At 40.4% G+C, this 14,080-nt stretch overlaps 2 protein-coding genes across 5 annotated transcripts in view; one reads left to right on the top strand and one right to left on the bottom strand.

Moving 5' to 3' along the window:
• Positions 1–174: 174 nt before the first annotated feature.
• LOC110529804 (protein yippee-like 5) lies at positions 175–3,296 on the bottom strand. 2 transcript variants are annotated; one of them, XM_021612342.2, is made up of 3 exons: positions 3,085–3,296; positions 2,056–2,221; positions 175–1,419 (listed from the first exon to the last, which is right to left on the bottom strand). In XM_021612342.2, the coding sequence occupies exons 2-3, from the start codon at positions 2,194–2,196 to the stop codon at positions 1,195–1,197; spliced, it is 366 nt and encodes a 121-aa protein (XP_021468017.1). In that variant the 5' UTR covers positions 2,197–2,221; positions 3,085–3,296; the 3' UTR covers positions 175–1,194. The 2 variants fall into 2 exon arrangements, with proteins under 2 accessions (XP_021468017.1, XP_021468018.1); XM_021612343.2 differs by having other exon boundaries at positions 2,056–2,200; positions 3,085–3,294.
• LOC110529800 (phospholipase B1, membrane-associated) overlaps positions 2,300–14,080 on the top strand; it is a 39,263-nt gene continuing 27,482 nt past the window's right edge. Inside the window, exons 1-5 of one of the 3 annotated variants that reach the window (XM_036985290.1) lie at positions 2,300–2,538; positions 11,764–11,817; positions 12,628–12,691; positions 12,825–12,859; positions 13,976–14,057. In XM_036985290.1, coding sequence (XP_036841185.1) covers positions 13,987–14,057 — 71 coding nt within the window. In that variant the 5' untranslated portion in view covers positions 2,300–2,538; positions 11,764–11,817; positions 12,628–12,691; positions 12,825–12,859; positions 13,976–13,986. Of the gene's footprint in view, positions 2,539–10,966; positions 11,171–11,763; positions 11,818–12,627; positions 12,692–12,824; positions 12,860–13,975; positions 14,058–14,080 lie in introns of those variants that run through there. The other 2 variants (XM_021612336.2, XM_036985289.1) reach the window with 2 other exon arrangements.

The raw sequence follows: 14,080 nt of genomic DNA on the forward strand, positions 1-14,080 counted from the left end.
TTTCGACACGGACAATGAATTTAATCTGCGTGCCCGTACCCTTATGCTTTGTTGAGGTGGCTACCTAATCTAGCTCTTGTTTTGAGGATTTAGTCCTGCCCAATGAATACCCTTCCCCCATGTTAGTGTCCTATATTGACCAGAGAAGTGATGCAATACAAGAGGTAAAGTTGATTTCATATGATCAATTTCTTTATTATAATCCATCACCCGGAGGCCTGAAAGAAAAAAACAGTAGCTTTAACTCAACTCCTACTTAGTTTTCCAGGCTTTCTCACAATTTAATTTTGTTCCAATAGCTGAGTGATGAACGAGGATTGGAAGGATGGCATCGCAAGACTATGCAACCCAAAAAGAAAACACAGCACTGACCAATCCTAATACAGAACTTAACCACAATATTGTCAACAATGCCGGTTCATGGTTTTTTTTGGTCACATTTACACAATGGTCAAGTTGTCTTTTGATAATTGTTACACAATTGTCAGCATTTGAGGTTGATCACAGGTTCTATTGTCTAGGCGTCCATTGGCAGACATGAGGCTTTAGTACACACATGCATTTGTCATCGGGATCAAAGTGAGGGTTGACATCAGTTTCATAATGTGCAAACAGTCAACTAAAATCAGCACTATCAAATCTAATATTTGTTAATAAAAGCAAATGGAAACTGGGTTTAATGACAATATTCAGAAAGATAATTTCCTCAAATCAATTTTCACACCCATTCTCACTAAAACTTAAATAATATTTCATCCTAAACACAAGCATCACTCACCCCCCCCCCCCCCAAGCTCTCACGCAACAGCGGTTTTATCATACACAGCTGTATCACTGACAAAGACATTAGCATCTGTCCATGCTCTCCACTTTGGGTCATTAAGTTACTCCCCCCACCACAACCCCTACTCTTCAGGCAGTTGTAGTCCAATGTATACACATGTATCGTGCAGAATCTTATGCATGTACATTATATGCATTATAAGCACTATAGCCTGTGAGCGAGTGCATTCTCAAATGTTGTGTACAATATGTGTGAGGGGCGGACATAATTACAGGCTTGTCTAGCTCGACACAATTCTTGCTGGTGGGAAGCTGATACACAGGTAGTTGCCTATAAGGAGAGGAGTGTAGGGGACACTGGGGATTGGGAGAGATGTTGGGTGCACAAGGCAGAAAGGAGGGACGGGGGACTCAGGAGTTATCAGAGGGCACATGCTCCTCGAAGCCCTCGCTCTCCCTTACTAGCGCCCTTTCGAGGATGACGCGGCCTTCCTTGTAGCGCTGACTGTCTTCTGTGGCAAACTCGTAGATCCAGCCCAGCTTGCTGTTGCAGTTCTTGCAGCTGACGTCTCGCACCATGTGTCTGCCCGTCAGCATCACACGGTCCTGCACCTCGCTGTACTGCAGGTTCACCACCTGTGGGTGACAAACATATAGATTTATTCAACAAAGTATCTGAACCTGCAAGAGGGACTAGCAGCGTGTCCCATAGAAATATGCCCTATCAATGAGTTTGGAACAGCACATACAGTATGGGACGAGGCTAGAGAATAATGACATGGTGTCATGTGTTTTGTGTAAGGACATGGTGTTATTCACAGGACTCTTAACTACAACCTATTAAAAAAGGTCCAATGCAGCCATTTTTATCTCAAATCATTTCTGGGTAACAAGTATCTTACTGTGAAACAAAAATAGCTTCTTAGCAAAGAGCAATTTTTCAAGCAAGAATTTAGGTAGGAATGCCAGAGGGGGGAGGGGAACATTTAAAACTAGCTATTGGCTGAGAGGTTTGGAACCAACGTATTGGTCTCATAACTAATTTACCGCCTGGTAATGTCACCAGGCAGGCCAAAACTCCATCCAATCAAAACGGGCATACATTTCAGGTGATCTTTTCAAACAGCTCTTACACTAAAAGGGTTCATCATAATTTTCTAAATGTCACAGTATTATTCCAACCTCAGTGTGAGAAATGTACATAAAACACAGGGAAATCCCGTTTTTGACTGCACTGGGCCTTTAAGAGTAGTCAACCCTCACCAGCCTCACCTTGTTGAAGAGGAAGGCTCGGCCCGTGGCGCCAGTGAAGCGCGTGGAGATGAGCTCAGAGCGGTTGGTCAGGATGGTGTCACAGTTGGCGCAGGAGAAGAGGCGGGTCCCGCCGATGTGGTCCAGGAAGATCCGGCCCATAGTGCTGTTGTAAGCAGAGACCGACCTTTAGGAAGGGCAAGTAAGTCATGTAAGACACTAACTCATTCACAGACAGCAGCTGAATTAAAGGAGAGCGGGGAGGCACAGAGTGAAACAGGTGCACATAAGACAACTACTCACAAAGACACATACTGGGTTTGAGACTGCATACTGCCCAGTTAGTTTTGTGTTATAGTGCGAGCCTACTGAGATCAACATGGATTCCAACTAGTTTAGGTGAACACATCATAGCAAAGATGCCTAGAATTAACAAGTGTATCTTCTATTCGGTTTCATAGTGAACGGTTGTCTTCATTGGCTGATGTAGACAAATCATTGGGGGTGAGTAACGATGCTGCTACATCTACCTTCTACATAGAAACAAGGGCAGTTGAATTGTGACTGCGTCAGAGAGCCGCTGCGGTTGCCATTTCCATCCCATTTGCCATTTCCACTGGATTGGAAAATATTCCAAACTAAATCGACGTTTGATTGAACAACATGTAATCGAGAAGTTAAACAAGACCTGCCCGCATATTAAAATGTAAACAGCTGTCATAAGACTATGGCAGCGGTCAGTCCTTTTTTTCTCTCGAAATAGTAGCTTTTTGTGAACCAAATGCCAATCAATCAGTCTTGATCGATGTGTGAAGCGATTCATTCAAGTTGTGTCAACAATACCATGACCTCATTCAGATTTACAACAAAACTAGAAGTTTATCAACCGTTGTCTCTTATAAAACACATGGACAGCATAGCATTTCACGGCTAGCTAGTACAATCAAATAGGGTTTGATAATGATGATAGCTAGCTAAAGTAGCAAATATGACGTCAGTACACAAAGCCAATGTTGTCGACGAAACATCGCGTGCCGAACTTTCTCTTACCTTGAATCTGTAATTTTCAGAGTTCTGTCGACACGAATGTTAATAACCTGTTTTCTTGACCACTTCTATAGTCTTTATCAACCTCGAATCCAGTTTTGTTGTTGTATTTTCACCTTCTTTTCGTCCTTCTCGTCGATTCTGTAGCTAGAAGTGGCGTCAGCTTTGTTGTTCTCTCACAGCTGTTCCGCAGACTGTATCAACATCCGGTAGATGTGGTCCCGCCCCTACTGGGTAGGGGAGTTCTTAGACAGACCCCAAGGAGGCAGCAGAGACCAAATTGAGTAAAAGCCAACGTGTTTGAAATTACACTGATGCAATGACAAAAAACAATTTTTTAGGAAGCAGACTGAAATTATGAAGCTCAGCTCAGGCTTCATTGTACATTGTAGTGTGGTGGATTTCAGGCAGCTGATATGAGAAACTCCTGGATCAAAATCCAGGTAGGCTGTCTAATAATGAACATAGCCTTCCGACAGTCAGGTAGAAAAGTTTGCATCAAAATACTTCCTGTGCTGGAACAATGCAGTGCAATAACTGGACATGCACTCACATGAAAGAACACAGCAGGAAGATCAAAGAATATCACAAAAATGTTCATCTCATTCCCAGACACTTCCGCCCAAGGAAAGTCTGGTGGAGCAACAAGTCAAACTTGGCCTTTGTTAACCCAAGTACATAAAATCTTTGGGCACGAGGTTACAAATAGATGTATGTTGCACAAACTGTTCAGCTGTAGACTTAAGATAAGCAGCACTCCTGAAGATAGATGGAGCATTGTCATGCTTGAGAGTGTCCTTGGGAGACCGATAACAGAGTCTTGTGTAAAGACTAATCTCTACAGTTATCACAATTGAAGTGAGCATGTGATTATTGTATCAGATTAGGAGTGCTGATCTAGGATCAGTCCCCCCCGCCCGTGTCGTCTTAATCATTTAGATCTAAACGTTAAATCCACTCTCCTCTAACTTCAACTCAGATCCATTATCATAAAGTCTATTAGCATAAACACAAACATGATTTCAGATGTACATTACAATCAAGAAACATAATTGACTGTCCTGCTAGAGCTGACCCGGTCAACTGTAAGTGCATAGTGCCAACTGTAAAGTTTGTTGGAGGAGGAATAAAGTTCTGGGACTGTTTTTCATTGTTCAGGCTAGGCCCCTTAGTTCCAGTTAAGGGAAATCTTAACGCTACAGCATACAATGACATTCTGTGTTTCCAACTTTGTGGCAACAGTTTGGGGAGGCCCTTTGCTGTTTCAGTGTGATAATTCCCCCTTGCACAAAGCAAAGGTACATACAGAAATGGTTTGTTTGGATCGGTGTGGAAGAACTTGACTGGCCTGCACAGAACCTTGACCTCAACCCCATCAAATACCTTTGGGATGAATTGGAACACCAACTGCGAGCCAGGCCTAATCGCCCAACATCAGTGCCCGACCTCAGTAATGCTCGTGGCTGAATGGAAGCAAGTTCCCGCAGCAGTGTTCGAACATCTAGCGGAAAGCCTTCCCAGAAGAGGGGAGGTTATTGCAGGAAAGGGGGAACCAACTCCATAATAATGCCCATGATTTTGGAATAAGATGTTTTGGTAATGTAGTGAATATCGTGTAATCAACTATATTTCTCCCTCACCTTTCCATCTGGCAGTCCCTCTCCTCTGTAATCATTACAGATAGATAATGAACAGAGACTGATAATCATAAGTGATGATCAATCAATTTAACTTCACACTCTTATGAAACACGTGCCTATGTTGCTGACCAAGAGATTGGCCCTGACAATCTATAAAGAAATCAAATGTGTGTACATCCATATCAATTTATGATGAAACCATGAAAGACAACTGCTCTTGTAATTTCTATTGCATGATAGCTATTCCATCAACCAACTGCCCCATGCCTATACCCATAATTAATACTAATATTAATTAATTAATTAATTAATTTCATACGGTTTGAAATGAAGTATGTTTTGTAACAGGGAGTCATTAGCTGCCTGTCCTTGTAGCAGGAAGTTGAAGCAGGAAGTCTTTAAGTCAAGGATATAAGGTATTTAAAAATATCTCTTATGTCACCGTCTGTCAATATCGTCGTAAGAACATTCGGACCAAAGCACAGCGTGATATGGGTTCCACATATTTATTGAAGTGAAACGCATAAAACAATAAAGAACAAATGAAACGTGATGTCAATGAAGTGCTCACAGACAACTACACATAAACAAGATCCCACAAAACACAGTGGGGAAATGGCTGCCTAAATATGATCCCCAATCAGAGACAACGATAAACAGCTGCCTCTGATTGGGAACCATACCATGCCGACATAGAAATAAACAACCTAGATTACCCACCCTAGTCACACCCCGACCTAACCAAAATAGAGAATTAAAAGGCTCTCTTTGGTCAGGGCGTGACACTGTCAATCTATTACCAAGGAGACTTAGCCATCCATCAACTGACTGACGGTTTCTGACTCTTAACGTTCACTCTCCTCCAATTTCTCCCAGACTGGCTCTGGTTCACTCCTCGGCTCCGCCGACCACCCCGTGTCCCCCCCCCCAAAAAAAAATCTTTGGGGCTGTTTTTTGGGCTTTCGTTGTGGCCGCAAACCCCAGCGTCGTCGCTGACCTCCCTTATCTCCTTGTGTCTGCTTCCAAGGAAGTCTTTCGGAAGGAAATCTATTACCTAGGAGGCTTAGCCATTTTAAGGACATTTCCCCACGAGATTGCATGTTAGAATGTTGCACAACATATAGCCTAATAGCCTACTAAAGGATTGTGATTTGCATCTATGGAATACAACCATTGCCAGAGGCAGATCAGATAATAAGGTACAAGTTTATAATAACACCATGTAATAAAGGATTAGAAAATCGTTTTCATCATTTAATTCATCATTAAGGCCATTCATCATGTGTCACACTCCAATAGGGTATTTTTTTCCTCTTAATCACATCATAAGGAACTTATATCAGTTAAATAAAAACACCAATATAATACTTTTTTTGTATTACAACTTTTTAAAAATGTTTTATAAAAAACATGCTAATTAGGAAATGTCTCATTAAATATGTGCATATATATTTTTTTTGCTGTATATGCAAGCCTACATATTTAGGTTGAACAAGTAGAACAGGTTATGGATACATACTTTTTTCATCTTTCTATCTGTGAAATAATTGTTGGTGCATATTTCCAAAAAAAATGCTATTCAGAATCTAGATTTGGCAACAAATCAACAATTCTTTCTTTGCAAGTCTGGAGAATCTATCTAAGGACAACCACAAAACATGTGTTGAATGCAGATGCTTCTGAAGCTGATAAAATGTTGTTGGTGTGTGGGAAGAGTCTTACTTCTGGGAAACAAAAAGAAAAAGGAAAAAAAAGCAATTAAAGAGAAGTACAAAGAATGTAGCCTACCAATTGCCAAATTCCTATTTGCAGTGCCTTCAGAAAGTATTGATACCCATTGACGTATTCCACATTTTGTTGTGTTACAGACTAAATTCAAAAAGGATTAAATATATTATTTTTCTCACCAATCTCAAAAAAAGTAAAATGTCATTGGTTGCCTAAACATACAGTATTTAGCAGATGTTATTGCTGGTCTAGTGAAATGCTTATTATGCTTGCTCCAACAGTAAAGTAATATATAACAATACATGCATAACAATACACAGACAGTGTGGTGAAGAAGGCGCAACAATGCCTCTTCAAACTCAGGAGGCTGAAGAAATTTGGCTTGTCACCTAAAAACCTGACAAACTTTTACAGATGCACAATTGAGAGTGTCCTGTCGGGCTATATCACCGCCTGGTACGACAACTGCACCGCCCTCAACCACAAGGCTCTCCAGAGGGTGGTGCAGTCTGTACAACGCACCACCGGGGGCAAACCATCTGTCCTCCAGGACACCTACAGCACTCGATGTCACAAGGACAGAAGATCATCAAGGACATCAACCACCCGAGCCACTGCCTGTTCACCCCGCTACCATCCAGAAGACAAGGTCAGAACAGGTGACTGAGAGACTGAAAAACAGCTTCTATCTCAAGGCCATCAGACTGTTAACTTTAAACAGCAATCATTAACTCAGAGAGGCTGCTGCATACATACAGACTCAAATCATTGGCCACTTTATTAAATGGATCACTAGTCACTTTAAATATTGGAACTTTAACAATGTCGTGCAATAAAATGCAAATTAATAAAAAATCATACAATGTGATTTTCTGGATTTTTGTTTTAGATTCCGTCTCTCACAGTTGAAGTGTACCTATGATAAAAATTACAGACCTCTACATGCTTTGTAAGTAGGAAAACCTGCAAAATCGGCAGTGTATCAAATACTTGTTCTCCCCACTGTAATTACTCCTGTCTAAATAAAATAATTTAAAATCTTCACCAGGGAGCATGACTTAGCCACAGGGTATCATTAGCTTCTTAATTTTTATTTCTGTGGATTATTTTAAATCACAAGTGTGTTTGGGAAGCCCGCAATTTGGGTATTGCCTGTGGCAATATGTCTAGCTGACTGAGTTGCGTCTGTCAGTGAAAGAGTCTAAAATATGTGTGAAGATAGTGTCTTAAATATAATTAAAAATGTTGCCTCAAGAAGAAGTTGAGGAGCAATGTTGCAAAGATATTGTGTGTCTCTCTCCAGAATGCATACATATGTAGGAAGGTGCCCATTTGGCAGTCTTTTTTTCTGATTGTCTAACTCACCACAAAGTATGTTTAAATAACATCCTTTGCGAATGATAGTTCAGTCCTCAGTAGTCCTCAGATAGTCCTCAGTATTCAAAAAATCTTTCCAACACGCCCGGCCTCGATATTCACCAAGCCTCAGTGTGAAAGATCAAAATATCATGATCAGATGATCCCATATATGCAGTGGAAACGTCATAAAAGACCACTTTCTGTCCGGAGTTCATTGGCGCAGGAAATTTGAGGGCCCGGAATAGGCTAGTTGATAAAATATTGCAAGTTCATTAGCGACAACTTCCGGCCGGACCCTGTGACAATTTGATATGATGTTGAACTTCGCTAGCAATAACTCAAGTCAAGACATATAGAAATGGAGGCATACAGGCGGAGAAAAGAGATTAACGTGATTGAAAGAACCAGAATTTTCATCAGTTTACTTTTTACTGTTTTTATTTGTCGGCTTTAGGACTATGTGTGTTACTTAGTTGATGATGGAAGTTATAGGCCTACTGCTGCATTGGACTATAGGTTATCGCTGAGTTCTATGTTCTCATTTCTTTAGCCACCATGGATCCCAGTGTATTAATGTGTCCATATGGCAGAGGCTCAGTGGTGACCCGTCATTCACATCAGGTGGGGCAGAGCAATGTAAAACATTTTATATATATACAGTGCCTTGCGAAAGTATTCGGCCGCCTTGAACTTTGCGACCTTTTGCCACATTTCAGGCTTCAAACATAAATATATAAAACTGTATTTTTTTGTGAAGAATCAACAACAAGTGGGACACAATCATGAAGTGGAACGACATTTATTGGATATTTCAAACTTTTTTAATAAATCAAAAACTGAAAAATTGGGCGTGCAAAATTATTCAGCCCCTTTACTTTCAGTGCAGCAAACTCTCTCCAGAAGTTCAGTGAGGATCTCTGAATGATCCAATGTTGACCTAAATGACTAATGATGATAAATACAATCCACCTGTGTGTAATCAAGTCTCCGTATAAATGCACCTGCACTGTGATAGTCTCAGAGGTCCGTTAAAAGCGCAGAGAGCATCATGAAGAACAAGGAACACACCAGGCAGGTCCGAGATACTGTTGTGAAGAAGGTTAAAGCCGGATTTGGATACAAAAATTGATATACCATCCAAAGTGTAATGAATAACTTCACCGTGCACAAAAGGATATCTCCCTGGTCTTTGTGGTAGAAACGGTTTGAAATTCACTACTCAACTGAGGGACCTTACAGTGATGAGGTAGTCATTCAAAAACCATGTTAAACACTATTATTGCACACAGAGTCCATGCAATTTATGTGACTTGTTAAGTACATTTTTACTTCCCATAACAAATGGGTTGAATACGTATTGACTCAAGACATTTCAGTTTGAAATGTGTTATTATTTTGTAAAAGTTTCAAATAACATAATTCCACTTTGACATTATGGGGTATTGTGTATATGCCAGTGACACAAAAACTCAATTGAATCCATTTTAAATTTAATCTGTAACACAACAAAATGTGGAAAGTCAATGGAATACTTTCTGAAGGCACTGTAGACCCAATCACAGTCTCTTCAAAGTAAGTTACTACATCCAGTGAGCTTCAAATGTATTGGGACTGTGACACATTTTGTTTTATTTTGGCTCTGTACTCCACCACTTTGGATTTGAAATGATACAATGACTACAATGAAGTAAAAAAAATATATATATATTTTTTAACCTTTATTTAACTAGGCAAGTCAGTTAAGAACAAATTCTTATTTTCAATGACGGCCTAGGAACAGTGGGTTAACTGCCTGTTCAGGGGCAGAACGACAGATTTGTACCTTGTCAGCTCGGGGATTTGAACTTGCAACCTTCCGGTTACTAGTCCCAACGCTCTAACCTGCCACCCCAAGTTAAAGTCCAGACTGTCAGCTTTAATTTGAGGTTATTTTCATCCATTTGGGGTGAACTGTTTAGAAAAGACAGCCCTTTTTGTAAATAATTTATGCTGTTATTTTGGAGTCACTTTTATTCTAAACACTTTTACATCAATGTGGATGCTACCATGATTATGGATAGTCCTGATTGAATCGTGAATAATAATTAGTGAAAGTTACAGATATACAAAAAAATCGCAGAATTTATAAATTTAACATTTTATTTTCAGCCTGTGGTTCCTCGCCTTAAATCATGACTCCCACATTTGTAAATGTTAGCAGGCTAATGGAAGTCATTCACACATTTCTAAACAACTTTTAAAGTATGTAATAATGATTCATTAAAAAAAATATTGTCGAGGAAGGTTCTCATTGGCACTGTTCACATTGATATTGGAGTCATTTAGCAGACACTCTTATCCAGAACGACTTACTGTTTGGAAAGTATTCAGACCCCTTGACTTTTTCCACATTTTGTTACGTTACAGCCTTATTTTAAAATGGAATAAATAGTTTTTTCCCCCTCATCAATCTATACACAATTCCCCATAATGACAATGCAAATACTTTTTATTTTTTTATTGAGCAAATGTATAAAAAAACAACCCTGAAATATCACATCTACAAACATATGCATTCAGACTCTTTACTCAGAACTTTGTTGAAGCAACTTTGGCAGCGTTAAAGCCTTGAGTATTCTTGGGTATGAAGCTACAAGCTTGGCACACCTGTATTTGGGGAGTTTCTCCCATTATTTTCTGCAGATCTTCTCAAGCTCTGTCAGGTTGGATGGGGAGCGTCACTGCACAGCTATTTTCACATCTCTCCAGAGATGTTAGATCGGGTTCAAGTAAGGTCTCTGGCTGGGCCACTCAAGGACATTCAGAGACTTGTCCCGAAGCCACTCCTGCATTGTCTTGGCTGTGTGCTTAGGGTCGTTGTACTGTTGGAAGGTGAACCTTCTCCCCAGTCTAAGGTCCTGAGCGCTCTGGAGCAGGTTTTCATCAAGGATCAGAGGTTTTCGTAAAATGGGCAGGGACTATGCTGTCCTAGCTTCAGGGGTGCAAGGAAAGGGAATAGCTTAGACTGGGCTGCCTCTCTCTCTCTCTATCTCATCTTTGCTTTCACTTTCTTCCTGTAATTATGGGATGTAACAATTTCACAGCCATGCCCAACCCCTCCCACTATGCATAATATGCATATGCATGATGTATATTATATATCCTGGATAGGTGCACGTTTGAATCACATCAAACCGCGAGGTTGAGGAAGCAGGACGGTAAAGGACAATAAGCCCAGACAACTGAGCTGTTAGACAAACAGACAGATAGTCAGACATAAAGACAGACAGAAGACAACAGGTGGCCTATGAGGACAAACTTTGACAGACAAAGGATGCTTCCATTACTGGTTATAGCTCTGCTGGGGTTCTCCACAGAACCAGGTTTCTATGCACTTCTATACTCAAACTCTCTGATTTATGTTTAAAATAAAGTTTACAAACTGGGTAAATTGAAGAATACCAGTGGCCTTGTGTTTCGTGGTCGTAGGAATGGTATTTGGGAAATATCACAAGTAGAGTCAAGTTGTATTTCTGTGGGGATTATTGGCATGCCTGAGGTCTCTCACATTTCAGTGTAATTGATGTACTGTTGCCCGCTTTGGTTACACCATTTTAATGTATTTCTGCATAGTTAAAGTAACATCTTGGGGACCTTGACAGACTTTCAGGAGTGAGACAAAAACAGTATAAATCATATGGGACAACGAACTCTCTCATTGATACTGTAGGGGACACGACAGCATTCTTGTTGAATGTGTTCTTGTCGCCTCTCTTCTAAGATGATAACGCTAAATTCATGGAGCAAATAGGCTCTGAGAAAGCATTTGAGAAAAACTAAGATGTTATTTAATGTGTGCACACTTCACATATGCTTTCCACATTCATATAGCAATAAGCAACATTGATTGTATAAAAAAGATACTGTATTAATCTCCATAGTATGTGACCTGTAATGTCGCTTTTGTTATTCCCAGCCTCTGCACAGCCTTGCACTCAGATCTCTCTCTCCAAGACCCTTCCCTCCTCAGGTGAGTCTGTTCACTAATCAGTCATTAGCGATATACAGTAGTTGTTATCAATGGCTTGACAGCCCGAGGAGGGAAAGTACATCTTTACTGGGTAAAGAACAGTATGATCTGGCCTTGTACTCTGCTTGATGTCTTTGAGGTCATTCAATTATACGTCTGGCAAACAAGAATGTAGAGATACACTGAGTATACAAAACATTAAGAACACATGCTCTTTCCATGACATAGACTGACCAGGTGAATCCAGGTGAAAGTTATGATCCCTTATTGACGTCACTTGTTAAATCCACTTCAATCAGTGTAGATAAAGAGGAGGGGACCGGTTAAATAAGGATCTTTAAGCCTTGAGACAATTGAGACATGGATTGTGTGTGTGTGCAATTCAGAGAGTGAATGGGCAAGACAAAAAATGGAAGTGCCTTTTAATGGGGAATGGTAGTAGGTGCCAGGCGCTCCGGTTGTGTCAAGAACTGCAAAGCTGCTGAGTTTTTCACACTCAACAGTTTCATGTGTGTATCAAGAATGGTCCACCACCCAAAGGACATCCAGCCAACTTGACACAACTATGGGAAGCATTGGAGTCAACATGGGCTAGCATCCCTGTGCTTTCGACAACATCTGGAGTCCATGCCCCGACGTATTGAGGCTGTTCCAAGGACACATCTCAATATTAGGATGGTGTTCCCAATGTTTGGTATACTCAGTGCATATCTTCAGTCTCTTTAGTCCTTTTTGAGTTGAGTTGGCTGTTCTGAACGATCAACCAGTGCAGCCACAGGTCGGCTCCTAATTTCACTATTTTCTCTCCAGCTCACAGTGTCAGACCCTCAGATGTGGCTGTGCTCTCTGCCATTGGACTTCCCCACACACACAGGTAACCAGCACATCAAATGTATCTAACCTTGATAGATAAGGGAACACTACCAGGTGTCAATATTGCATCATCCCTAGTGTCAATGTGAACGCAGAAAGGTTTTTCAAACTTCTGTTTCTCTCCCTCTCTGCAGCAGCGAGCTGTCCAGAGTGTTATCGAGACTTCATGGTAAGCCCCTGCTATTCATGAGGGTTTGGGGGTTTCTCAATGTATCAAACCAGTTCTTTGAAACAGAAGAAAAGATCTTGCTCCACAGTCTAATATTATTGTGAAAATATGTATTCAAACCCAGGCTATAAACATAGACAGACACAAGTACACACAAATACAAATTCTAATTTCATGTGACCTTCAGCACCAAATTACAGACCGCATCAAATAATATCTCAATAAAACACACTTATTGGTTGATAAGACATTTTGGCCTGCTGATAGATCTTCCTCTTCCATGCCAAATGTCCTCCCATTGCAAACTGTCCCTCGTGTATACTTACGTAGAATTCTCATCTCACTTCATCAAGATAATCTAGAACCAGACAGAAATGAGGTTTTTACCTTTTTAAACAATTTATTTGTCTTCAGAACCATTTTCAACGATAGGCTTGTGCGGGAAAGGATAAAAGCATTGAAAAACTGAACACGTTTGGAAGAAATGATGTACTTGAGATAGTGGGAGTGTTAGGCCTGCTCTTATAGAAATTACTGTAACTGTTGAACGGTTTCACGTGTCATTACATACAAATAATTGTCGTTTTTTTAGACAATACACAAATATAAGAATGAACAGTTTCCCATCTAACAGGTTATTATGTTCATTTTAGTATCAATTCATAAACCTCACACTACTGTGTGACATCTTTATCGGTCCGGTATCAGTACCAACCCTGACAATACTAACGATAGAACCACCAGTCTTTACTGCCAACAATTTCACAAGAAAGAATTTCACAAGGAAGCAATAAAGACTATTGTACCTCTCACACAATACAAAAGAACATAAATACAGATGAAAGTGATAGACACACTGTACTCTCAACTCACGTGGCACTTCCTGCATGTTAGTACCAAGACAGTCCTACGTGTCTGGTCAAACCAATTTACCCACGTGTATCTACAGTATATCTATATAGACAGTACATACAGTACTTAGTATATAAATCATACGGGGCCATTTCCTATAATATTTTTTTTCACGCCATAAAATGCCAAGTCGTGTGCATATGACAATGTTGATTTCACTCATAATCAAGCAACTTCCTCCCCCCTTACTCTCTGCCCCGCTAGAGTTGCTGACCATGTTTAACCCTGCAATGACCAGTACTCTCCTTGGTCAGACAAACCTCTATTCTGAATCCTCACAGCACAGGTAAACCACAACTACACTTGCGC

The sequence above is a fragment of the Oncorhynchus mykiss genome, chromosome 8 (genome assembly GCF_013265735.2).
Source record: "Oncorhynchus mykiss isolate Arlee chromosome 8, USDA_OmykA_1.1, whole genome shotgun sequence".
NCBI classification, from domain to species: Eukaryota; Metazoa; Chordata; class Actinopteri; order Salmoniformes; family Salmonidae; genus Oncorhynchus; species Oncorhynchus mykiss.